Source organism: Hemicordylus capensis, chromosome 6, assembly GCF_027244095.1.
Source record: "Hemicordylus capensis ecotype Gifberg chromosome 6, rHemCap1.1.pri, whole genome shotgun sequence".
NCBI classification, from domain to species: domain Eukaryota; kingdom Metazoa; phylum Chordata; class Lepidosauria; order Squamata; family Cordylidae; genus Hemicordylus; species Hemicordylus capensis.
Window position 1 is genome coordinate 67,972,655 of NC_069662.1, and position 25,980 is coordinate 67,998,634.

At 42.4% G+C, this 25,980-nt stretch overlaps 1 protein-coding gene across 1 annotated transcript; it reads right to left on the reverse strand.

Moving 5' to 3' along the window:
• On the reverse strand, positions 1 to 17,688 carry C6H18orf21 (chromosome 6 C18orf21 homolog). Its single transcript, XM_053265197.1, has 5 exons — positions 17,347 to 17,688; positions 6,692 to 6,714; positions 3,721 to 3,923; positions 2,071 to 2,234; positions 1 to 959 (listed from the first exon to the last, which is right to left on the reverse strand). Exons 1-5 carry the CDS (start codon positions 17,613 to 17,615, stop codon positions 806 to 808), a joined length of 813 nt encoding a protein of 270 aa, XP_053121172.1. The 5' UTR covers positions 17,616 to 17,688; the 3' UTR covers positions 1 to 805.
• Between the last annotated feature and the right edge of the window lie 8,292 nt (positions 17,689 to 25,980).

Genomic DNA, 25,980 nt, shown 5'->3' on the forward strand with positions numbered 1-25,980 from the left:
TTTTTGAAAAAGTAGATAGCTTTATTTACTACAACTTTTGAATAAATATATACAATTAACATTTTCCAATTAGTAGAATCCTGAGGGGGAAACACAGTACAAAACCAAAGCAATGTAAGTGTGAAGCATTGCATTTTAAAGCAATGCAAGGAGTGGTAAAACCTCCACTAAGCCTCCAGCATGAACTGATCTATTTACATGCAACTGCATAAGGAATTTGTTTGTATCACCCCCACTCCCAAACTCTCTAAAGAAAGCAGTATAGCAGCATAGGTGCAGCAGTAGCCTTTTCATGAGGCACAGTGAGGCAGCTGCCTCAGGCATGAGCACAAAGAAGGGTGCAAGCAAGTGCCAGGCTCACCACCATTACCAGAGGTCCCATCCAAATGGCCTCACTGCCATCGCCCTCCTGTTTATTTTACATTCCTCGTCCTGCTGGGACACACATTTCCCCACCTGGTGCAAGCTAGGAACGCCCCTGCCGCCACTTCTTGGCTTGGAGACACAATCCAAGACTGCTTGTGTGTCGCTGCCTTGGCAGCATGGTCTGAGGATGTTGAGAATCCACTCACAGATTGGGCTGGGGGAAGGTGAGTTATGTTTCTATACTACTAGTCCTGGGCGATTTATAAACATGTTGTCCTTTATCGAGGCAGCAAAATATCTGCTCCTACATAAGTGGCTTGCGAGTTACCCTAAATTCTGTTTTTAGGGAGGCATAGTATTGTTCCATTCCTATGAAAAGCAGACCAGTGATTTTTATTTTACTCAACTGCAATGATAATACATCAATTATGTTAAGATTTTAAAGAGATGACAAAAAGTTTCTCAAGTCCCCCTTATTGCTTTTTTTATTTTCTTCAAGGGTAAGCAGCCTTTTCAACTGAGTGAAGTGTGATTTGGTATTTCTAGGAGTCCCTGAGGAGGAATGAGGTGTTGATTGTTCATATGTGGAAGTTCTGAAATGAAAGATCACATGGTATTAAGCTCTGATTATAAATACGTGTTACAGCAGTTAAGCCTCATTACATGCAGAAACAATCCAGACATTGGTTTCTACAAGTAAACCCACCTGTTTTCCATATTTAGAGACCCAGAGTTTGTCAAAATCATAATAAGTCTTCAACTCCCTGGGTAGTACCGACCAAGCCCATCAGCTCATTGATTAAGAGAAATTTCAAAAGGTTTTAGCATTGTTTTTAATACCTGTACAAGCACAGCACACAATACTAGGCCAGTGAGAAAAATTATGCCAGTGTTGCAATATCCTTGCTCTGGTGGGAAGCTACTGCTAGCTGACCACCACCAGAATGGTGGGGGAAACTAGATGAAGTTGGGAGTAGAATAAAAGGCTGAAGCCAACAAGTGCTCAGAGCTCACTCCTGCAAAGATGTGCACAATTCTAATTGTTTACTTAGGAGCCAGATAGCGCTGTTACACAGTGAGAGGCATATGCCCTTTCCAGTGCATTTTGAGGCAAGTTGGCGCCAAAGGCAAGGTATTTAAACACCCCACTTTCGGAGCTGACTCAGTGAATCAGTGTGGCACATTGGATGGGAAACACTGCCATAGCCAGCAATCACACCTCTGAAGTGCTTGTATGTATGGATCTTCAATATGCCGGTGTGTTATTTTCGTCAGCAGAATTGCGTGATACACATTAGCCCCAATTCTCTTCCGCTATAAGGCTGGGGGAGGATACTGAAACTTAGGACACTATGGGTGCAGTAGCTTCCTAGTGGTACAGTGGCCCTCTACTTTCTCTAGATAGAGATGAAAGACCAAGGGAAACATACATGGGGATTAAATTAAAAGCAAAAACAATATGTGAAGCTGTAGAATTTGTTTATGGAAGTTTAAAGTGAGTGTCCTAATTTCCGAAGTCTTTTTGGTGATGAAGTACTTTTACTTCTCTTAAACTGAAGGTTATTTGATCCTAGGATTAGCTTCCCCCTGCCCCTATAGTTACTGTTGTCTCTGCTACTAGACATGCATAGGATTGCAAGTACATTACTTAGTCCTGTGCCCTGCTTTTCAGCAATGTTATTTCTATGAAATGCAAACAAATACCTGAACAACTGTTTCCCTCTTTTAGATCCAGAATGACTGGAGCTGAATGGCACATTTTTGTTTGAAGATGTTGGAGTCTTCACAGTTGAGGTTTTTACGTTTGAATATACTCTGTTTTCCCCATAACGCCTTGTAATTTTCCTACACACATTGCAAGTGATTATCTGTATAGAAAGAAAAGAAAACAGAGCCAACTGGGGTCAAGCTTGCTACTTCTTTCAAATGTACATATGACAAAACTTACTACTCTGACAAGCCGCTTAAAAATACAATTTGACATTCTCTCTCTCTCTCTCTTTCTCTCTCTCTCTCTCTCTCTCACACACACACACACACGAATTCCATAACCATCTACATCAAAGTTCTTCCATTAAAGCCACTTAATGGCGCAGCGGGGAAATGACTTGACTAGTGAGCCAGAGGTTGTCGGTTCAAATCCCCACTGGTATATTTCCCAGACTATGGGAAACATCTATATCGGGCAGCAGCAATATAGGAAGATGCTGAAAGACATCATCTCATACTGCGTGGGAGGAGGCAATGGTAAACCCCTCCTGTATTCTACCAAAGACAACCACAGGGCTCTGTGGCCACCAGGAGTCGACACCGACTTGATGACACACTTTACTTTTCTCCCAATAAAATTAATGGGACTGCTGCAGAGTAACTGTGGGAAAAATTGTGGATTGTAATTCTACATTATTGTGGCAACCTCTAGACTAAGTTATTCATGATTAAGCTGAAATTAATGGGTCTTAAGTTATTCACAAATAATATGTCACACAGATTTCAATGGTGCTAATCATGACTAACTAATTTAGATGTTGCCCTTTATTTATAGTTGCTTAGATACACACATACACTCTTGAAGTAACGATACTATGGATGGTTACACCTGAATCTTAGAAAGGCACTAAATGGAAGAACAAAAAAGGGAGGAGACCACAAAAGGTGCACAAAAGATAGTTACCTAACACACTCCAGGTATTATAACTCTTCCTCAAGAGCAACTAAAAACCAAATTCTTCTGCATCCCATCCTGTAATTTACTATAAAGACCAATATAAAAATGTAAAAACTTGAAATTTTAAATAAACCTATCCTTCTACTACTGGATTTAAGTTAATACCCGATTCAGTCCTTTCAAAGAACAACCAAAACTGTCTTCCATATCATCTCAAAGCCTTTGAGACTGAACCCTTGTGAGAGAAACCAAAAGTCTCATTGGCCATATGCCAATAAAGATAAGGATGCAGTATAGTGGTTCCTCTCAAGAGGGAAAATAAAAACCAGCAGACAACTGCAAGAACTGAATTAACCTTGTAGTTAACTCTGTGGAAAGATTAAATGTTGTGCATTTACATAAAGAAATGGTACCCACCATTCTAGGTACTATTATAATAAGCAGTGAAACTGAAAATGCATATTGCTTTTGTATTTTTAAATGCTTTTTCCTCTTAGTTAATTTAAGTACTTAATTAATTAAACCCTTCCATGATTTTATCAAGCAAAATCACTAAAACACCCAAGGCTTCTTTCTGAAAAGAAATTACCCCTCTTCTTCCACTTCCTAATAAAAGTTTTAAACAGGACACTTAAGGTTTAATCATAAACACTTAATCATTACAACCACTTAAAGTTTAATCTTACCAAAATATTCTTTGATTCCTTGTACTGCTTCAGAAGCTTGGTTTGTTTTAAATTGAGTTTGTAGTACTTCTTTTCCAGATTAAGCAGTTTCTGTATCTGTGGAGTCACCTTCATTTTGGACCTTAGACGCACTCTGTAGCTACCAGGGAGAAGAAACTGGAAGCAGTATGGACATACTTGTTCTTCACTTCTTAGGTTTTTGCCTAGAAATTAATGAAAACAACAGAAGGTTATCTTAAAATATGTTTAATTTTAATGGTGAATATAAAGAGTAATTGTTACTATAGTAACATACCCTCCATATTCACCAATAATTGCATTATTATCCAAGTTCCAATTATGTACAGAGTTGCAAACAGTTTAGAACTGTAAATTCAGCCAGCAACTGCGTGTGTGTGTACACGTGTGTACGTATGGGTATACAAATACACACAAAATATAACTACTTTCAGGAGAGGAGAGGAGAGCTGGTCTTGTGGTAGCAAGCATGACTTGTCCCCATAGCTAAGCAGGGTCTGCCCTGGTTGTATCTGAATGGGAGACTTGATGTGTGAGCACTGCAAGATATTCCCCTCAGGGGATGGAGCCGCTCTGGGAAGAGCAGAAGGTTTCAAGTTCCCTCCCTGGCTTCTCCAAGATAGGGCTGAGAGAGATTCCTGCCCGCAACCTTGGAGAAGCCACTGCCAGTCTGTGAAGAAAATACTGAGCTAGATAGACCAATGGTCTGACTCAGTATATGGCAGTTTCCTATGTTCCTATGAAATGGTATGCATTAAACAAGGCTATTGATGCAATTTTCTCCAGCTCTGTCCTATGCAGTGTGTGCACACATGTGCATACACACATTGAGCAATCTCAATGAACTCACTTCAGTTCCAGCTATATTCCAGAATAATCTTACTCAGCAACACATAGACAGCCATGATATAGTTCCTTAGAAGACTTAAGTAAAATAATCTAGTGATACCTTTCAGACTATCTGAAATACCCACTGAAAGTTTTCACAGCCGATTATTTGTTTCATTAGATGAAGTAGGTTATCACCAACAAGAAATCATTCTATTTCCATAAAGTCATTTATTCAGAAATGACAATACTGTTCAAGTACTGGAATACATAAAGATATACTTAAAACAATGTACCTAGCAAGATAAAGTAAGAAGAGAGAAAATTAGCTAAAATCTGAATCAGAGTTGGAGGGGTCCTTGTAGGCCAGTCCAAATCCCTTCTCAATTCAGGAAATTCAGAGTTAGAGCATCTCCAAAAGATAACTGCCCAGCCTCTGCTTTGAGGGAAAACCCATTCCTCAAGCCCCATATTTATTTTGATTGTTGACATGCTCATACCTTGAAGAAATTCCACTGAAATCCACCCCGCTGTAACTTAAGCCCATCAGGTCCCATCTTGCCATCTGGACCACCAGAGAATTGACCTTTGCCTCTTCTATGTAACAGCCCTTCAGGTCAGTGCTGTCATATCCTTCCTGCCTTCTTCTTTTTTCCAAGCTAAACATGCCTAGCTCCTTGAACCTTTGAGCTTGTTTTACAGCCCCTGAACCATCTTCATTGGCCTCCTCTGAAACCATTCCAATTTCTCAACAGCCTTCTCAAAACAGTGTGGAGAACCAGAGGAGGAAGTTTGACTAGCACAGAATAAAATCAAACTGTTACTTCTCATGACAAAGGTTCCAAAATTTCAGCCAAAAATTGCATTAGCCTTTTTTGCAGCTGCATCACTCTGCTGAATCATATGCTGTTAGTTTCAGCCGGGTTTTCATTTTTTCAAGGTAATTTTTTAAAAATAAATTTTAAAAATATTTTTATTCTTGTTTTTAAGACATCACCTCAGTTTTTTGTCACCTGTAATTTTGGCAAGAGTCCCTCCACCCCTTTATCTAAGTTACTTATAAACATGTTGAAGAGAACCAGGCCTAGGACAGCACAGAAGCATCGCACTTGAATCCTCCATCTAGTTTGATAGAGCCATTAATTAGAAATCTTTGCATACAATTTCCAACCAGATCTGAATCCACCTGATGGTATTGTCATCTAGCCCATATTTGGCCAGTTTGCTAACAAAAATATCATGGGGAATTCTGTTAAATGCTTTATTCAGGTCAAGATAAATTGCATCCACATCATCCCCATAGTCCATGCTGGCTTGTATTAAAATAATTAAATCAGTGCACTGTTGCACTGATTTCAGATGCGTACAGCTCTATAAGTTCTAATATCTTCCTGGTATCTTACAGCTCTATAAGTTCCCTGATCTTCCTTTCCCCCTTCCGCTTACAACATTAGTCCATCTCCAGTCTTGTGGTGCCCTACCCATTCATTCTGCAGGATTTCTCAAAGATGATCACCAGGTGAGTACATCAGCAAATTCTTTTAGTACTCTAAGGATGCAACTCATCCAGCCCTGAAGATATGAAGTCATTTAAGTTTTCCTGACCAACTCCTTATCAGTCTTGAACTATAATCCCAACCCCTCATCATTAACACTGCTTTTATGAAGTTGCACACAATCTCCCACATAGTCTCACCTTCTTTTTGTCACCAGTTAACCTTTCATCATCCTTACTGCACAGTGAGCCTACTGTTTTCTCCTTCTTACCTTCCAGAAAAAGCCCTTTCTGCTTCTCTTCACATTTCTTGCCTTGTTCCAAGGATTAGCTTTCCTGAACTATCCCTACAAGCCTAAACTATCCCTCCATTTTTGCCCTTGGTAACCTGTCATTCCTTTCATGCATAATTTTTTATTTATTTTCAGTTCATCACTAAACTTTTGTGGAGATTGGTTGGCTTTTTAAGATGTGTCCCATTTTCCCATTCACATTTGAATTATTTGAGATTGCACATTTATTTATTATTACTATGTGACTTCTGTAGCACTAGTTACTAGTTTCACCCACTCTGCTGTTGATTTCCACTCTATCCTAAAAGCAGAATACCAGACCCCATATGGGAATTACCTTCTATGTTGCTGAGAGTCCATCTGTGGAAAAGACAGAAACAAAAAGAAGAAGAGAGGTATTATTTACACAGACTTGCCAGTTTCACTGAGCCCATACATGGATATAAATATTCAGAATTATCAAAGCACTTCAAATAAATCGTATCTATAAAGCTAATCAGCTTTATACAACAGATAAGAATTATCATCCCCATACTGCAGATAGTGGGACAAAGAAGAATAGTAGAACTGCCATCTTTTATGGTTTTTTTGGTCCACCAATATTGACAGTCCAGCCATTTGCTAGACTGGGCAAAAAAAATGAGGACAAAAAATGAAGGATACCAACAAAATATCCAAGTACAGTCAAAAATAGCCCCTGCTACCTGGGCCTTCAAAGTGATGTCTTCAAAGTGCTAATTCTCTTTATATTAGCAGAGGGAGAGCAAACCCCTGGTGTTTTCTCTCTCTCTCTGTGCATTTTTAAGATACACATCCTTCCGGGACAGGGAACATTCCTGTAGAAGGTAGAACATTCTACATAACCCACTTTAAGAAACGTTTTGTTAAAAAGCGATATATAAATTATTAGTAAAAATGTTTTAATTATAAAACAGTGATTTGGAAAACCTGTTGCCAATGTCTGCTTTGCACTCCCAGATCAGTAACAAAAAAAGGAAGCTTATTGAGTTCCTAATAGGCTACTATAAATGACTGCTTGGCTGTGTTCAGCTTGTATACAAGCTCTTTATTATCCTATAGTTTTCAGAATGGAAATGACAAAAAATGCATTATATTTCAGTCAATCAATCAAAGTTTATTACGGTCTAATGCATTATATTTGTTTTAGCTGCAACCACCTCCCCCCAAACTGAGAGTAGAACTCAATTTAAAATGTTTGAAAACATAATGGGCACATTCTAGCCACAGTTATGTACTTTTAAATCCCATTTATTTACAGGTGAAACTCGAAAAATTAGAATATCGTGCAAAAGTTCATTAATTTCAGTAATGCAAATTAAAAGGTGAAACTGATATATGAGATAGACGCATTACATGCAAAGTGAGATAAGTCAAGCCTTAATTTGTTATAATTGTGATGATCATGGCGTACAGCTCATGAGAACCCCAAATCCACAATCCCAGAAAATTAGATTACTACATGAAACCAATAAAACAAGGATTGTCAATAGAACAATATTGGACCTCTGAAAAGTATAAGCATGCATATGTATTCAGTACTTGGTTTGGGCCCCTTTTGCAGCAATTACTGCCTCAATGCGGCGTGGCATGGATGCTATCAGCCTGTGGCACTGCTGAGGTGTTATGGAAGACCAGGATGCTTCAATAGCGGCCTTCAGCTCTTCTGCATTGTTTGGTCTCATGTCTCTCATCCTTCTCTTGGCAATGCCCCATAGATTCTCTATGGGGTTCAGGTCAGGCGAGTTTGCTGGCCAATCAAGCACAGCAATCCCATGGTCATTGAGCCAGGTTTTGGTACTTTTGACAGTGTGGGCAGGTGCCAAGTCCTGCTGGAAAATGAAGTCAGCATCCCCATACAGCTCGTCTGCGGAAGGAAGCATGAAGTGCTCCAGAATCTCCTGATAGACGGCTGCGTTGACCCTGGACTTAATGAAGCACAGTGGACCAACACCAGCAGATGACATGGCTCCCCAAATCAACACAGACTGTGGAAACTTCACACTGGACTTCAAGCATCTTGCATTGTGTGCCTCTCCATTCTTCCTCCAGACTCTGGTCCTTGGTTTCCAAATGAGATGCAAAAGTTGCTCTCATCAGAAAAGAGGACTTTGGACAGCAGACCAGTTCTTTTTTTCTTGAGCCCAGGTAAGACGCTTCTGACGTTGTTTGTTGTTCAGGAGCGGCTTGACAAGAGGAATACGACATCTGAAGCCCATGTCCAGGATCCGTCTGTGTGTGGTGGCTCTTGATGCACTAACTCCAGCCTCAGTCCACTCCTTGTGAAAGTCCCCAACACTTTTGAATGGCCTTTTCCTGACAATCCTCTCCAGGCTGCGGTCATCCCTGCTGCTTGTGCACCTTTTTCTTCCACACTTTCCCCTTCCACATAACTTTCTATTAATGTGCTTTGATACAGCACTTTGGGAACATCCAACTTCTTCTGCAATTACCTTTTGAGGCTTTCCCTCCTTATGGAGGGTGTCAATGATGGTTTTCTGCACAACTGTCAAGTCAGCAGTCTTTCCCATGATTGTGATTCCTAATGAACCAGACTGAGAGACCATTTAAAGGCTCAGGAACCCTTTGCAGGTGTTATGGATTGATTAGCTGATTGGAGTGGGACACCTGGAGCCTGTTGAACCTTTTCACAATATTCTAATTTTCTGGGATTGTGGATTTGGGGTTCTCATGAGCTGTACTCCATGATCATCACAATTATAACAAATTAAGGCTTGACTTATCTCGCTTTGCATGTAATGCGTCTATCTCATATATCAGTTTCACCTTTTAATTTGCATTACTGAAATTAATGAACTTTTGCACGATATTCTAATTTTTCGAGTTTCACCTGTAAATGGGAAAGTTAAGCATATGTTTGAATATATCCCATTGTAATCTTAAATAACAATTGGAGTCTTTAAAATGTGTAACTTTAGCTGAGTCAGGTCCAGTATCACAGAAAATAGAGTCAAGCCCCATCATATAATAAATTTCCTAATTGGGCTCCCAAAATTTGAACAGTGTGTAAAAATTATGTATAGGATGGCATCAGTGTTCCCTCTAACAGAGATTCCCAGATGTTGTTGACTACAACTCCCAGCATTTCCAAAGAATGCAGTCAGGGATGAGCACAAAGTAAACTGTGGTCCACTAGTGCCTGCTGCTTGCTGTGTGAGAATGCTGGACTACTTGGCCATTCCTGCCTAGTATCCCCTCCACCCTTCCCCATACATAATGCCCTGCAATAAAAATTGTTAAAAATAATAATGCTAGACTAGGTTGATGTTGATCTGATGTAGAACTCCAACACAATATTTTATGAATTATTATGCTCTTAAGGATCTTGACTGACTTACTGAGTGCTGTCAAGTCAGTATCAACTCTTAGCGACCACATAGATAGATTCTCTCCAGGATGATGTGTCTTCAACTTGGCCTTTAAGGTCTCTCAGTGGTGCATTCATTGCTGTCGTAATAGAGTCCATCCACCTTGCTGCTGGTCGTCAACATCCTCTTCTCTTTCCTTCAACTTTTCCCAGCTTTATGGATTTGTCAAGGAAGTTGGATCTTCATATAATGTGTCCGAAGTATGATAGTTTGAGCCTGGTGACTTGTACAAGTGAAAATTCTGGATTGCTTTGTTCTGTGAGCCATTTGTTTGTTATCCTGGATGTCCATGATATCCTCAAATGTCTTCTCCAGAACCAAAGTTCAAAAGCATCAATGCTTTTTCTATTTTGCTTCTTTAAAGTCCAGCTTTCGCATCCATAGTGTGTCACGGGGAAAACAATTGTCCAAACGATTCTAATCTTTGTAGGTATAGACGTGTCATGGCATCTAAATATCCTTTCCAGGGCCTTCATTGCAACCCTACCAAGTGCTAGTCTGCAGCGTATTTCTTGACTGCTGGATCCTTTAATGTTGATGGTCAATCCTAAAAGGCAGAAGCAGGGTGGATTTGATTTAAATCAAACTGATTTAAATCACGATTTAAATCACTAGCAGGGTGGATAAAAATCAAAAAAATCCGATTTAAATCAAAAATCCGATTTAAATCAAAAATCCGATTTTTTTAATTTAAATCGGATTTTTTTAATTTAAATCGGATTTTTTTTATTTAAATCGGATTTTTTCGTTGTAGTCCCGTTTTTTCACTATGCTCCTTGACTTTCATTACGAAAGCTTGCGGATCATCCGCATTCTCAGTTATGAGAGTGGTGTTGTCAGCGTAGTGCAGGTTATTGATGTTTCTTCCTCCAACTTTAAAACCATGCTCATCTTCTTCCAATAATGTGCAACGTATAAGTTAAATAAATAAGAAGAAAGTAGACAGCCTTGTCTTACTCCTTTGCCTATCTGGAACCAGTCTTTCACCATGTTCCGTCTGGACTGTGGCTTCCTGTCCAGTGTATAGGTTTCTCATGAGAACAATTAGATGTTCTGGGATGCCCATTTTCCTATGGATATTCCACAACCTGACATGTGACACAATCAAAGGCTTTTCTGTAGTCAATAAAGCACATATTGACTTCTTTCTGGTATTCTTTGGCTTTCTCAATTATCCATCGTGCATCAGCAATGATGTCTCTTGATCCTCGGCCTTTTCTGAAACCAGCTTGAACATCCGGCATTTCCCTTTCCATCTCTAATCTGCATTGGATGATCCTGAGTATTATTTTGCTAGCATGTGAAATCAAGGATATTGTGTGATGGTTTGCACAATCTGTTAAGTCTTCTTTCTTTGGTATGGGTATGTAGACTGACCTCTTCCAATCTGTTGGCCACTGTGTTGTTCTCCAAACTTGCTGGCATAGTTTGGTTAGAGCCTTGACTGATTCTTCTTCTGCTGCCTGCCATATTTCTGTAGCTATTCCATGAATTTCTGTAGCCCTCCAACTTGGTAATGACCGGAGTGCTGATCTAGCTTCATCTTCCCATACTAGAGGTTCTTGCAAGTAGGGAATATATTCTAGAGTATTTCTCTGTGTAAACCACCCTGAGCCATTTTTGGAAGGGCAGTATAGAAATCAATCAATCAATCAATCAATCAATCAAATAAATAAACATCTTAGATGTTGACGTCCCTGCTGTACAGATTTTCAGTATACTCCTTCCAGCTCTGTTTGATCTTCTCTGAATCAGTTACTATCTGTCCTTTGGCATTAGGGATGTGCAAACTGATTCGTATACAATTTGATTGGTACCCCAATCTAGCTGATTTGGAGACAAATCACCCCTGTGGTCCATTGGCTAGATTCGAGTACAAATCGAATCGTCGATTTGAGATTCAGAGCCTTCCTATTAATTTCCCCAGATTCCCAGCTTTCATTTTTAAAAGAAGCTAAGCTCTAGCCCTTGTAGAAGTGGAGTTATAGAGCAAAATGTGGGGTCACTATTTTTCATGTGTTTGATATATCATAACTTTCCCTCAATGAATCCCTATGAGGTTTCAGTACACACCTTCATTTCTTCTATTCATTTTGACTGTTTTTTGGACAGTGGAACATAGGAAGCTGCCATATACTGAGTCAGATCATTGGTCTATCTAGCTCAGTATTGTCTACACCAGGGTTTCTCAACGTATGGGTCCCCAGATGTTATTGGACTTCAATTCCCATAATTACCAGCCTCAGCGGCCTTTGGTTGGGAATTATGGGAGCTGAAGTCCAATAACATCTGGGGACCCAACTTCAAGAACCCCTGGTCTACACAGACTGGCAGTGGCTTCTCCAAGGTTGCAGGCAGGAATCTCTCTCAGCCCTAGCTTGGAGATGCCAGGGAGGGAACTTGGAACCTTCTGATGCTCTTCCCAGAGCTGCTCCATCCCCTAAGGGGAATATCTTACAGTGCTCACACTTCATTTGTAACTAGGGTTGACCCTGCTTAGCTAAGGGGACAAGTCATGCTTGCTACAACAAGACCAGCACTCTTCCCATGACAGTGCCAACTGTCAACTGCCATGTGCCAACTACACACACCCCTCCCGCCCGCAAATCAGTGGGGTACTACTCAGTTTATGTTCTAGGATTTTTTTCAAGTGTTTAGGCTCTTTGGTGTCTTTCATCATAATGAATCCCTATGAGGATTCATGAATCCCTATGTGGATTCATTACACACCAAAGAGTCTAAAAACCTCAAAAATTCCTAAAGTATAAACTGAATACCCAGCAGCTGGTGGGGGTGGGTAGTTGGAACATGGGATGCCACCTGCAAAGCACTGGGGTCAAATTGAACAGAAGAAATAGAGGTGTGTAATAAAGACACAAAAGAATCTAAACACTTCAAAAACACCTAAAAATATATATTGAGTACCCCTGTGTGTGTGTGTTGTAGTTGACACATGGCAGTTGACAGTTGGCACTGTCCAGTGATAGTCAAAATGAACAGAAGAAACAAAGGCGTATAATGAATCCTCATAGGGATTCATTATGAGGAAAAGTTATTATACACCAAAGAATCTGAACATTTGAAAAATAATGACCGCACATTTTGTTTTATTTTTTATTTGATATACAGGTGAAACTCGGAAAATTAGAATATCGTGCAAACTTTTCAGAGGTCCAATATTGTTCTATTCTTCAATCCTTGTCTTCTTGGTTCCATGTAATATTCTAATTTTCTGAGATTGTGGATTTGGGGTTTTCATGAGCTGTACGCCATGATCATCACAATTATAACAAATTAAGGCTTGACTTATCTCGCTTTGCATGTAATGCGTCTGTCTCATATATCAGTTTCACCTTTTAATATGCATTACTGAAATTAATGGACTTTTGCACGATATTCTAATTTTCCGAGTTTCACCTGTATATCACCCTTCCACCTGTATTTCACACTTCCAAAATGGCTCAGGGTGGTTTACAACATGATAAACACAATTAAAACATGTTAACAGTTAAAATCAAACTATAAAACAGAATAAAACCATTAAAACAATTCAAACAACTAAAAAAAACCCTGGAAAGTCAGAGCAACAATTTAAAACAGTTTGTCAATCACTTAAAAACTGTGGAAGGCCAGGCCAAACAGATAGGTTTTAAGGGCTCTCCTGAAGGACAGTAATGATCTCAAATTACAGATTTCTGCAGGGAGTGCATTCCACAGCCCAGGAGCAGCTACAGAGAAGGCCTGCCTCTGAGTCTCCACCAGACGAACCAGTGGCAACTGCAGATGAACCAGTGGCAACTGGATGGCAACTGGAGACGGACCTCCTCAAATGACCTTAATGTGCATTGGGGATCATGTAGAAGAAGGCGCTCTCTAAGATAACTCGGACCTAAGCCATTCAGGGCTTTAAAGGTAATAATCAGCACTTTGTATTTTGCCCAGAAACATATCGGCAGCCAGTGCAACTGTTTCAAAACAGGCATAATATGGTCTCTCCGAATTGCCCCAGAGACCAATTTGGTTGCTCCATTCTGAACTAACTGAAGTTTCCGGACTACGTACACAGGTAGCCCCATGTAGAGTGCATTGCAGTAGTTATGCTGGGAGGTTACCAGCTGATGCGACACTGTTTTGAAGTCATCCTCTTCAAGGAATGGGTGCAGCTGTCGAATCAGCCAAAGCTGATAGAAAGCACTCCTGGCCATGGCCTCCACCTGAGATATCAGGGTGAGGCCTGGGTCCAGGAGTACTCCCAAGCTGCGTACCTGCTCCTTCCGGGGGAGTGTAACCCCATCCAGCACAGGAAGCTCTAACTCACCGCTCAGATTCCGAGCCCCAACAATGAGCACCTCTGTCTTGCTTGGATTCAGCTTCAATTTGTTCTCCCTCATCCAGCCCATTACTGCCTCTAGGCAGGCATTTAGAGAATGAATGCCATTTCCTGAAGATGAAAAGGAGAAGTAGATTTGGGTGTCATCAGCATACTGATAATACCCAGCACCAAATCTCCTGATGACTTCACCCAGCGGTTTCATGTCGATATTAAAAAGCATTGGTGACAGAATAGAGCCCTGGGGGACTCCATATAACAGCTCCCATTTTGAGGAGCAACTGTCACCAAGCTCCACCATCTGGAATCTACCCGAGAGATAGGAGCAGAACCACTGCAAGGCAATGCCCCCTATCCCCAACTCTCCTAGGTGATCCAGAAGGATACCATGGTGGATGGCATCGAACGCCGCTAAGAAATCCAGAAGAACCAGCAGAGTCACACTCCCTCTGTCGGTTCCCTGGTAAAGGTCATCAATCAAGCCGACCAAGGCTGTCTCAACCCCAGTTTGAATTGAAATGGGTCTCGGTAATCAGTTTCATCCAAGACTGCCTGGAGCTGGTCGGCCACCACCCTCTCAATCACCTTGCCCAACCAAGGGAGATTGGAGATTGGCCAGTAACTGTCCACTGCTAAGGGGTCCAGGGAAGGCTCCATAACGCAACTTCTACAAGGGCTAGAGCTTAGCTTTTTTTAAAAAAAGAAAGAAAGCTGGAGATCCATGGTTAGGATATGGTGACATCAAATCCCCATTATTTCCTATGGCGGAAATGTTCAAAATCAGTAAAAACTAAGATAATTCATTAAATATCAACCAAGTGTCCCACTTGAAATTTGGATGGTAAGTGACACCCATGGGGACCTACCTACCTCCCAAATTTGGTGTCCCTAGGACCTTGTTAAGTGGTCCGAATTGATCCAAATCCAAATTGAATCAAAGCAAATACAAATCAAATCTGGGGTGATGGGGGGTAGATTTGGACACAAAACAAATCAAGGGTGATTTGTTTTGGGCACAAATCGAATTGTGCACATCCCTATTCGGCATCTCTTAACATAAACATCTTATGTTAAGCATCTTAGGATCTCTTAATAGTCAACTCTACCTAAACTGTTGGGAGGTTCTAATACACATGCTTGCTTTGTAAATTTAAAGCAAACTGGCCAAAACCTGACAGTAACTAGAATGACTGTTGGCAAGTAACATAGAAGTTAAGGTGGGGGGGGGAGGAGATAGTAACAGTTAATAGTTATTAGCCTTAAATATGAACTTAAGTTTATCAAGTTATATAATTTCATTTCTAACTAGTTAAAGTTAAAATTTTAAAGTTAACTAGTCAAAAAGAGAAATGTGTGAAACACAGTAAATCACCCACTAGCATCATTTTTCATTTTATTAAGAACATAAGAACAGCCCTGCTAGGTCAGGCCCAAGGCCCATCTAGTCCAGCATCCCATTTCGCACAGTGGCCCACCAATTGCTGCTGGAAGCCACAGGCAGGAGTTGAGGGCATGCCCTCTCTCCTGCTGTTACTCCCCCACAACTGGTATGCAGAGGCACCCCACAACTGGTATGCAGAGGCACCCCGCCCCCGAGGCTGGAGGTGGCCTACAGCCCTCCGACTAGTAGCCGTCAATAGACCTCTCCTCCATGAAGTTATCCAAACCCCTCTTAAAGCCATCCAGGTTGTTGGCTGTCACCACATCTTGTGGCAGAGAATTCCACAAGTTGATTATGCGTTGTGTGAAAAAGTACTTCCGTTTGCTGGTCCTAGATTTCCTGGCAATCAATTTCATGGGATGACCCCTGGTTCTAGTGTTATGGGAGAGGGATTTATCTCTATCCACTTTCTCCACACCATGCATGATTTTATAGACCTCTATCATGTCTCCCCGCAGTCGTCTTTTTTTCAAAACCAAATAGCCCCAGGTGTTGTAGCCCAGCCTCATAAGAAAGGTGCTCTAGGCTCTTGATCATCTTGGTTGCCCTCTTCTGCACCTTTTCCAGTTCTACAATGTCCTTTTTTAGATGTGGTGATCGGAATTGTACGCAGTACTCCAGGTGTGGCCACTGCTGTGCCTGCCTTGGCTGATCTCTCCAAGGCCCGGGAGGAGGGCAAGCACTGAGCTGACAATCTCTCGCTTCCTGCATTGTGTAGCAACGCTTCTTTGATTAGTGGGTTATAGAACAGCCTTGCTTGGTGCTAATTACTTGGAACTAATGCCCACCTAATTCGGAATAAAAGCTGCATTTACCTTTGGTGCTTTAACATAAACTGTGCAGCTGAACTCTGTCTAACTTTTCAGATGCAATTAGTGCAGGGGTTCTCAAAGTGTGGGTTGTGACCCCCTTTGTGGGAGTTGCAAGCAACTTAAAAGATTTCAGGACTCAGGGGATGGTCGTGGCAACAGAAGAGGGAGAGCCATATACAAAGCTGAGGGTAGGCTTAATAGCAGCAGTTCTATAACCCATTAGTCAAAGAAGCATTGCTACAGGGTGCAGGAGGCAAGAGATTGTCTGCTCAGTGCTTGCCCTCCTCCTGGGCCTTGGAGAGATCAGCCAAGGCAGGCACAGCAGCGGCCAGTGGTCCTGGGAGAGAGTGCCCCCTCATGAGAGCTCGTCTCCCAAGCTGGACTAGTGAATTCGCATGACTGGAAACAGTAAGGAAACTCTGGCCTCCTGTATTCAGCCACATGGCTCTGTGGTCGCCAGGAGTCGACACCGACTCGGCACAACTTTACTCTTTATGTGCTCCAGTGGCTATTGGATGCATGGTGGGATTTCTGTTGATGTACAACGGATACACGACTTCAGTCTCACTTGCCTACAACTACGACAAATGTCTATACTCAGCTTTTCAACACATATTCTCAAAGCATTCATAGGAGTTGTGAAGATAAAACGGGGGCAGGGGACAGCTACCCCGCACTTCTTAGAGGAAAACCGAGATAAACGAAATACACGCAATGGCCATTTCTTCAGTTATAGCCGTTTGGTCTAACCTTACATAGTTTTTGTTTTACAGCTAAACAAAGCCATTGGATACACTGGGGAGGTGGCTTCTAATAAAATAACAGACTGAAGAAACTCGTTCCGAATTACATAAATGCTGTGTAAAATAGAAAATTACTGTTTTATACGCGGGGAAGGAGAGAAGAAAATAAGAAGCGCGAGAGTTTGCACACGTGGCCACACAAAAGAAGCTAATTGAAACCAGGAAGGGAGGAAAAATGGTAGAGGAGACGAAGCCTTACAGCAAAAACCTCGCTTGAGGCGGACACGCGCCCGCCAGCTGTCGCGCTGCACCCTCCAAGAACTGCCGCCGCCTTCCCATACTCTTGGTGAGGAACAGAAGGCTAAAAAACCTCGCAGCTGAGAGATGGAATTCAAAGCGAGCGACGAAGGATCCGGAAATGGTTCTCGTCGCTACGTTTCGGTTCCGGACAGGAGCAGAAGCTTCCTCACAAGAGTTCCAGCCAGAAAAATAACGAATGTTCACCCCAGATAGCGCCAATAAAAACATCAGGAGCAGCCTTGGGGACAGTTGTGGGGTTTCTCGTCTACCTACCCCATCCCGTTGGTGTGGGGTTTTCTTTAGATAATCACCCACTGTGCGTTCCTTTTTTCTACGTAGTTTCTGAGAAGTACTGTGAGATAATCATAAGGGTTTTGGTTGGCAGCCGATTCAATAGGGTGTTCGCGCGCGTGTTTTGCTCTGTAGTTAAGTGTACTCAAGTCTGCCTTTACACTCTTGCTTGGTGCTAATTACTTGGAATTATTGCCCACCTACTTCGGAATAAAAGCTCCATTTACCCTTGGCGCTTTAACGTAAACTGTGTGTCTGAATTCTGACTTTCTTCATAGCTCCAATTGTTCTTGTTTATAAAGAAAGCTCTTTCTGCTACCTGTTCCTGGTAAATCTGCATTTTGTCCTTTATTCTGCTTTCTGGGACAATGCTGTGGTTTCATATTAAAAATATTGCCTGACGAGAGCAGCCAAACCTAACTTCCCAACTAACTGCACTAGTGGCAATTTTTGAAGCCCCCTGTGTCTTCCAAAAATATGTCCGAGTGCTGTTGTATTATTCTATTCGGTATCTTTTATTTTTTGTTATTGATTGCCAGCGGGGAATTTCCTGTAGGGAGGGGGGGTGGAGTCGGAAAGGGGAGGGGAAGGAGGAGAAAATGGAATTGTTTCTGAATAAACTCTTAGTTAGATCTTAAATATTACCTTGTTTGTGAGGGAAGGAGCTTGTTTGTGAGAGAAGAGCCTTCAAGGGCATATTTTATGCTAATTATTGTTCTTGTTTAGCTAAATATAAAAACCTTATTTGATAGAACATAGGAAGCTGCCTTATACAGAGTCAGACCACTGGCCCATTTAGCTCAGTATTGTCTACACAGACTGGTAGCAGCTTCTCCAAGGTTGCAGGCAGGAGTCTTTCTCAGCCCTATTTTGGAGGTGCCAGGGAGGGAACTTGGGATCTTCTGCATGTAAGCATGCAGATGCTCTTCCCAGAGCGCCCCCATCCCCTTAGGGAAATATTTCACAGAAATTACACATGCAGTCTCCCATTCAAATGCAAACTACCCTGCTTAGCAAAGGGGACAATTCTACCCCCAAACCAGCTCTCCTCCCATGGTTTCTCTTCAGAGCACATAAATCTTTCACCTTTTACTAAGGATATATAAAGAGGAATAAAAATAAATAATTTTTGAGCAATTTCCCCCCTTGTTTTGAAGAACACATTGGCACAGCAGACCTGCTTTATCATCTGCTCCTGTTAATTATGTGCTTCGTGTGGTTAGACAGCAAGCTGTAAATTTAAAATGGCATCTTATAACACAGGGAAAGGTTTTGGTTGCTGTGTGTTGATCTTAACCAGGATCACAACTGCAGAATCAACATAGTTGTAATGGTATTTTAACTTAATGGCCAACAGAGGGCAATAGAGATGCACACTGTAAGATACATCTTAAGTGTTCTGCAGCAAAAATATGTTTACCAAATATATATGTTTACCAGTGAAGAAGAGTAAGGAGGATAGCATATTTAGTTTACCAGTGGGGATCTGCCTGTGATGAACCACCAAGAAAAGAAGATGGCCAGCAGAGACAAGACCCTTCCCTAGAATGCTGCATCTTTACCAGAACTTATGGCAGGCAGAATGAAGAATAGAGCCAACTATTCTCACAACTGAGAAAAGAAAGGGGAAAAAGCATGGTGGTGATGAGCAAACAAAAGAAGATTTCAAAGCGATTTGGGTGATTGAAGTTAGAAGATTTATACTGTATGCTTTAAGAGAGATAAAACGGGCAGTTTGGAAGGGTGTGTGTAAAGTCAGATTTATAGGTAACTGTAATGAGGCAAAATGCCCTTTAAATGTTGCTACAATAGATTGGGTCAGCTGTTTTTCTTGCTAAATAATTTACCAAAGCTATAAGTGGTTTGACATCAGCTGGACAGATGCATAGTTCATAGAACTGTTTGAAAGATGCTGAGGTTTGTAAATGTGCTCCCTTATCTGTTTCTCAAGAAATCATAGCATGGCTTATTAAATAAGTTTTTGGTGAATTTTCTCTCTTTCATTTATAAACTTTTGAATAATTGGTGCAGGTGACCAGAAATTAAACATGTATTTTGCCAGTTACCCATTTCAGAATTGAAAAATTATCTGGGACATGAAAGGTGACAGCAACTGAGACGGAGTGCTTACATCCCATTGATTTCAACTGGAGTAAAGTGAATTGCCATTTTTAAAGTGACAACTTGCTTGTGTGTATGTAACTTCTTGGATGCTGATTGTCTGTATTGCCCTGCCAAGTGGTGGAGGAGAATGTTACCACACTTCGGCACTGAAAGGGGGTGGATGGGATCCAGAGAAGCAAGGGAGTAGTAACATTCACTTTCTCTGTTCATCCAGAGTTATGTATGTGTTTATAGCTACAATCTATTATGCTTCTGAGTATTGTATTCTCAATACTTCTGAGTCAACATGCATAGTGGGCTGCAACTCTCTCACTGAAATCAATGAAGCCTGCAGCCCAATCTTATACATGTTTACCTACAGGTAAGCCCACCCTGGTGGCACAGTGGTAAAACTGCCGCCCTGTAACCAGAAGGTTACAAGTTCGATCCTGACCAGGGGCTCAAGGTTGACTCAGCCTTCCATCCTTCCGAGGTCGGTAAAATGAGTACCCAGAATGTTGGGGGCAATATGCTAAATCATTGTAAACCGCTTAGAGAGCTCCGGCTATAGAGCGGTATATAAATGTAAGTGCTATTGCTATTGCTAGTGCTATACTCATTGTGCCTCAGTCATGTAGTATTGTAACCTTAAAATGTTTGATGGATTATTAACAAGTATTATATTAACAAGTGGGCACCAACCTTCAGTAAAATAATAGACTGGTAAACAATACTGGCACCATGTGCTGAAGAGGCAATCTAAATTTTAAACTGGAAATTAAACTTTAATCTGAAAAGTAGCTTGCCTGTTCAGCAGTGCAAGTATTTTGACTAAGATGCAGTCTGCATAATCAAAATCTTCTGGAGAACTTTCGAAAGAGGAGCAATGCAGGGAGGAGTAAAGGAAGTCACAGCTCAAGGGCAGAGAAGGTGTCCCTGGGAGAATAGGGGTTGTATCCTGCTTAGCTGCAGAATAATGCACACTGGGAAATGTACCTCACAAAGAGGCCAATGACTGGAACACTTCAGGCATCAAAAACAAGATGGAGGAGAGTTTCTGCTAGGGTGTGATGCCTATCTTGGAGGTAGAGCCAGGGGTGCACTTAGGTGATTTTGGAGCCTGGACCTAAAGGTCTTTGGAGGCCCCCTGCAAGTTAACCATCATCGCCTAAAGGCCTCTGGAGCCCCCACCCCCACCCCTGATGCATTAAGCATCAGCATCCCACACATACACATGCACCATAAAACACGCAATATTTTTAAACATGAATTCTTGATGACACAAATAGCAACTGAACTCACAAGAATGTAAGAATATAAGTGGGTATATTTATGCAAATATGCATTAGCAGAAACATTTCAACATTATGCAACTTAATAAACTTAAGAACCTTGCAAAATATGGATCAGATTATTTTCTTTCCCAAATCATTGTCAAGAACTGAGACATTTCCCCCCGATCTATTTCTAGTTGGGGTTTTTATGGAGAGGGGGTTTGGCTGGAACAGAAGCAGGGAATGAGTACTAGCTGCTGCCACCCACCCACCCCCACACACCACAAACACATCCAGAAAACAGTTGAAGCAAGCAATAGATCCCTCTTTGAGACCCATCTTTCTCACACCTGACTCCCCCAGCCACTCCAAGACCCCAACCCCCAGTATAACAGAAGAACTCAGTACTGCACAGCACTACCCATACCCTACTCCTTCCCTCTAGTCTCTTGATGTGCAAGGAGTATTGTCTGCAGTTGCACTCTGCACATACCAGGGGCGGAGCCACCACTGGGCGAAAGAGTTCAGAGAACCCGGGCCGTCACCAATCGGGCCGTGGGTGTGGCTCCAGATACACCCTGCGTCTGTAGTCAGACATGGGGGGGTGTTGTTTCATTCCCAAATGGGTCTGCACGGCCCTGTTTGGAGCCGAAATTGGTCGGCGCTACTTTGGTAAGACGGCTGGAGTGACTCTCCCTCCCTTAAAAGCAGGGAGAGCCACTCCTGGTCTTGCTGCCAATGCAGCGGGGCCAATCCATATCCCTCCCAAACAGAGCCGTGCGGCCCCGTTTAGGAAACAGATCGGCCTATACTGCATTGGCAGCACAGCCAGAATGGCTCTCCCTGTCTTTAAGGCAGGGAGAGTAGCTCCAGGCCATGCTGCCAATGCAGCGTGGGCCGATCTCCCTTCCAAACGGAGCTGCACAGCCCTGTTTAGGAGGGAGACCACACCCCCATATCTGATGTCAGACACAGGGGGCAGGGCCAGGGGACCGCAGTGGTGGCCACACATGGGCCGCTGCCAGCCTCCCTACCCTGCGGGCACATGCTCAAGAGTACTATGGATTCTTGCTTCATATATTTCAAGGCTGGGCTCTGGCACTGAAACCACATGCTCAGGGACACTTCACAGATCCTGTGGCTGAATCAGTTCTTCTGCCCAAACTGGTGATCCAGTGTTGCACTTGCACAGAGGGTGCAAACTGGATGTAACCCAAGAGTCAGATAGCATTAGCGGCTGCCACACAGGGAAGCACAATTTGCAGGCTGTTTAAGCTAATGTTAGGGAAGCCATGGAATTTGGTACAAAGGAGGACAGGGGGCAAGACTAAGACTCTCAGAATGTTTCCTTAAGCTGGGCAGGTGTGCACTCAGTCAGTCTCTTGGATGGGAGGGAGACCAGTGGGTGGGGAAAAGGCTCCCCTTCCCAAAAGAAAGAAGCCATAGTAAGATGGGTAACCCAACAATAATAGACCACAGGAGGAGTAGGAGCAAGTGTGTGTGTGTTTATGTATACTGTATGTGTGTGTACACACACACACATATTTGCAAAAGAACAATAGCACTGGCATTGCAAAAAGGTAATAATGAAATCCAGCCCTCAAACAACATAAACAGCATTATACAAAGGCTCCTAAGACTGTTGTCCAGGACCATACTGCTGACCAGGACCAGGAAGGGAAGACCCAAGTTCAAATCCCCTTTAGCCATGAAACTCAATGGATGACTCTGGGCCAATCGCTTATCTCTCAACCCAACCTACCTCACAGGGTTGTTGTGAGGATAAAAATAACTATGTATTCTGGGCTTTCCAGAAGAAACGCACGATATCAATATATAAAAAATAAAAAGTTATGCAGCATCATATTGGAAGAGGATCATGGATCAAGGGGGGAAATGGATCACAATCAAATCACTTTCCCTTCTGCCAAACCAGTCCCACCCAGCCCGCCCCCACCCACCCAAGACCCCAACCCACAGCCAGGCAGCCACACAGCAAGCATAATAGAAAAGGAGACAGACAGGTTCCCATAAAACAGTGCCTCACAGTTCCCAAAGTGTTAAAATCTCACGTTCTAACCACATCACACTGGTTCAGTAAAATACTAATACACCTAAGTGTAGCTCAGAGGTCTTGTGCAAGCTCCTTTTCCAGCAAACATGAGATGTCTGTTGCTTTTGAAGACCTATCCAGGTGGCGATATATCAGTCAATCATTCTTCTTTATTTCTGTCACTGACCAGCTTTGACCAAATACAGCAAAGTTACAATAAAAACATTCAGGTGTGGCAGTATACATATTATATCACCTTGAATCGCTGGAGTTTTATGGGTGTGTGGGGTGGGGGTGGACTCTAGGGAAGGGAACACTTGTGCTATCAATTAGGGTTGTGCGTTTTGTTTTTGGCCCAAATCTGAAACATCCCCATTTTGTTCTTTGTTTGAAATTAGCCTATCTGTAATACCCCAATTTTGTTCTTTGTTCGAAATGGCAAAATCCAAATCTGAAATGTTTGGGATTTTTTTTAAAAAAAAATGGCCCTGGGGCAAAAATAGTGGGTGGGGGTGGTAGTGCCCAGTGGGTGGAAGCTACCACCCAAATATCAGAGGAATTTGGCAAAAGGCTGATTTTTGGTGAATTTTTAAAGTTTTTCCCCATAGGGAATAATGGAGGTTTCAGCAAAAGTATAGCTTCACATTGGGGGGGGGGAGGGTGGCCCAGAGCAGATTAGGGTGGGTGGTAGTGCCCAGTGGGGCAGGGAAGTTGCCAAAATTATTTCAAAGGAATTGGGCAGATGTCTGATATTTAAAGATTTAATGGAGTTTACGCATCTTTAAGGTTCTTGCCTATAAGGAATGCTGGAGGTTTCAGAAGCCCCATAACTGCACTTGGGGGGCACCGGGGTGGCCCAGAGTGAGTGGTGGTGTAGAGCACATGGGGTGCCAACCACCCCCATTGGTTGCTAACCCATGGGTACTGGGTTCTGTCGTTTCTGAGATGTTTTGAGTGTAGATTCTCTGGTAGCATATGAGAGTAGATTCATGGTTTGTCATCGAAAATCTCATATGCTACCAGAGAATCTACACTCAACACCTCAGAAACAACAAAACCCAGTACCCCAATGGGTTAGCAACCCATGAGGGTGGTTGGCACCCTCTGTGCACTACACCACCAATCGCTCTGGGCCACCCCAGTGCTCCCCAAGTGCAGTTATGGTGCTGCTGAAACCACCATTATTCCCTATAGGGAGAAAGCTTAAAGACACTCAAACTTCAACAGATCACAAAAAATCAGACCGTTTCCCAATGCCTTTGAAATCTGGGTGGTGGTAGGCACCCATGGGGGCACTACCACTGGACCCACTCTTCCACCCCAAGCCCCCTTTCTGCCCCAAATCTGCCCCAAAGAGCATAAGGTTTCCAAATCAAGATCACACAGATGCAGCAGACAAGGCCCTAGAGCCAACAACAGTACCCTGCCCTCCCTCCCACAAGCATTTTTGTCCACAAGCAACAGAAACACAGCTACATCTGTGGCACCCAGCCATAAAAGCAGGTTAAGTAAGGAAAGGTGCAAACAACAGCAATATTCTGCCAGTGGAACAGCCAGGTTTGGCCCCCCCTCCCACCTACCCAAGTAGAAGAGTGATGATCCTGACAACAATTGCACACAACTTTTGGTGCATTCTTTGACTTTTCTGCAACAGATTGGAGCCTGTGGCACCACACAACCTATTTGATCTAGTTGGAATAAAAATGATGATGGTGCTAGAAGTCACAATATGACCCAATCTTCATTGAAAAGAATAAGTCCACAGAGAGAGAGAAAGAACCACCAGGATGCCCATCCATGAGGTCCCCAAATACAGCACAACCAGAAAACCACCCTAGGCAGGCATTTGAATTCAATTTTTATATATACACACACATCGTAATATACACACACACATCGTAACTAAATAGGGAGCAGTAAGGGAAGAGAGAGACACAATAGCAGACACAATATAACTATGGATTGAACAGAATAGATACAATTAACTAGGGAGGAAAGACAGAAATGTTTTGTTTTTAAAAAAAATCACAGGGCTACCCTTAACCACCTACCCTTAACCACCTAAAATCACAAGTCTACCCTTAACCACCTACTAGTATGGGGAAGGGGATCCCTCCCACACAAAACTCCTGTTTAAACTTCTAAACTAAACAACACACAACTTTTTAAGTTCAATTGCAACCCCAAACCTCCCTCCAAACCTCCCCACTCACTCAGTCTAGGGCAGTGGTGGCTGGCACAGACAAACACAGCAGGCACAGTGAGGCAGCAAGGGGGTTAAAAAAAATTATTTCTTGAACATAAAAGCAATGCAGCAGATAAATCCATTTTCCCAGGCTGGCATAGCCAGCCATAGCAGGCTGGACAGCTTGGCAGCCTGGCAACAAGGCAGCATGGCATCATGGAATCTTTAGTTGAGACATGCAATGCAAACTAGTTCTTTCTCTCTCTCTCTTGAATGAGGCAGAAAGGCAGAGAATGGCGACTGAATAACTAACTAACTTGTTGAATGATTTGAAGCAAACTCCCTCCTTCAACCCCGCCCCTTGCAACTTCTTGGACATTATCAAAACAAGCAGCATGGAGTCAACTGCATTACAATACAACACATTCTAAACTAAATCATTCATGCCAAAGGAAACTGGCCTCAGGGAAGCTGTGTGTGCTTTTTGCATATCTTATCTTATGCTAATCCTTTTAACAAACACTCAGTTGCTGGAGTGGAGAGACCAAAAGGACAATTTTCATGCAACGCTGAAACGGAGTTCCTTTTTCCGAAGAACAAAGCATTCGGTTCCGAAATAGGGTCATTTATAGGGTCCCACGCAGGACTTCCATTGCTTTTTCCGGGAACTTCCAACTAAAATATAGA

What these genes read in the sequence shown, in the direction of transcription:
- C6H18orf21 (XM_053265197.1), bottom strand. Translation starts at nt 17,615, where the DNA reads ATGTTTTTATTGGCGCTATCTGGGGTGAACATTCGTTATTTTTCTGGC. An exon ending in CCTCAAGCGAGGTTTTTGCT is followed by an intron (nt 6,715 to 17,346) that starts GTAAGGCTTCGT and finishes TCTTTTCCACAG; the next exon opens with ATGGACTCTCAGCAACATAG. An exon ending in AGAGGGAAACAGTTGTTCAG is followed by an intron (nt 960 to 2,070) that starts GTATTTGTTTGC and finishes CTTTCATTTCAG; the next exon opens with AACTTCCACATATGAACAAT.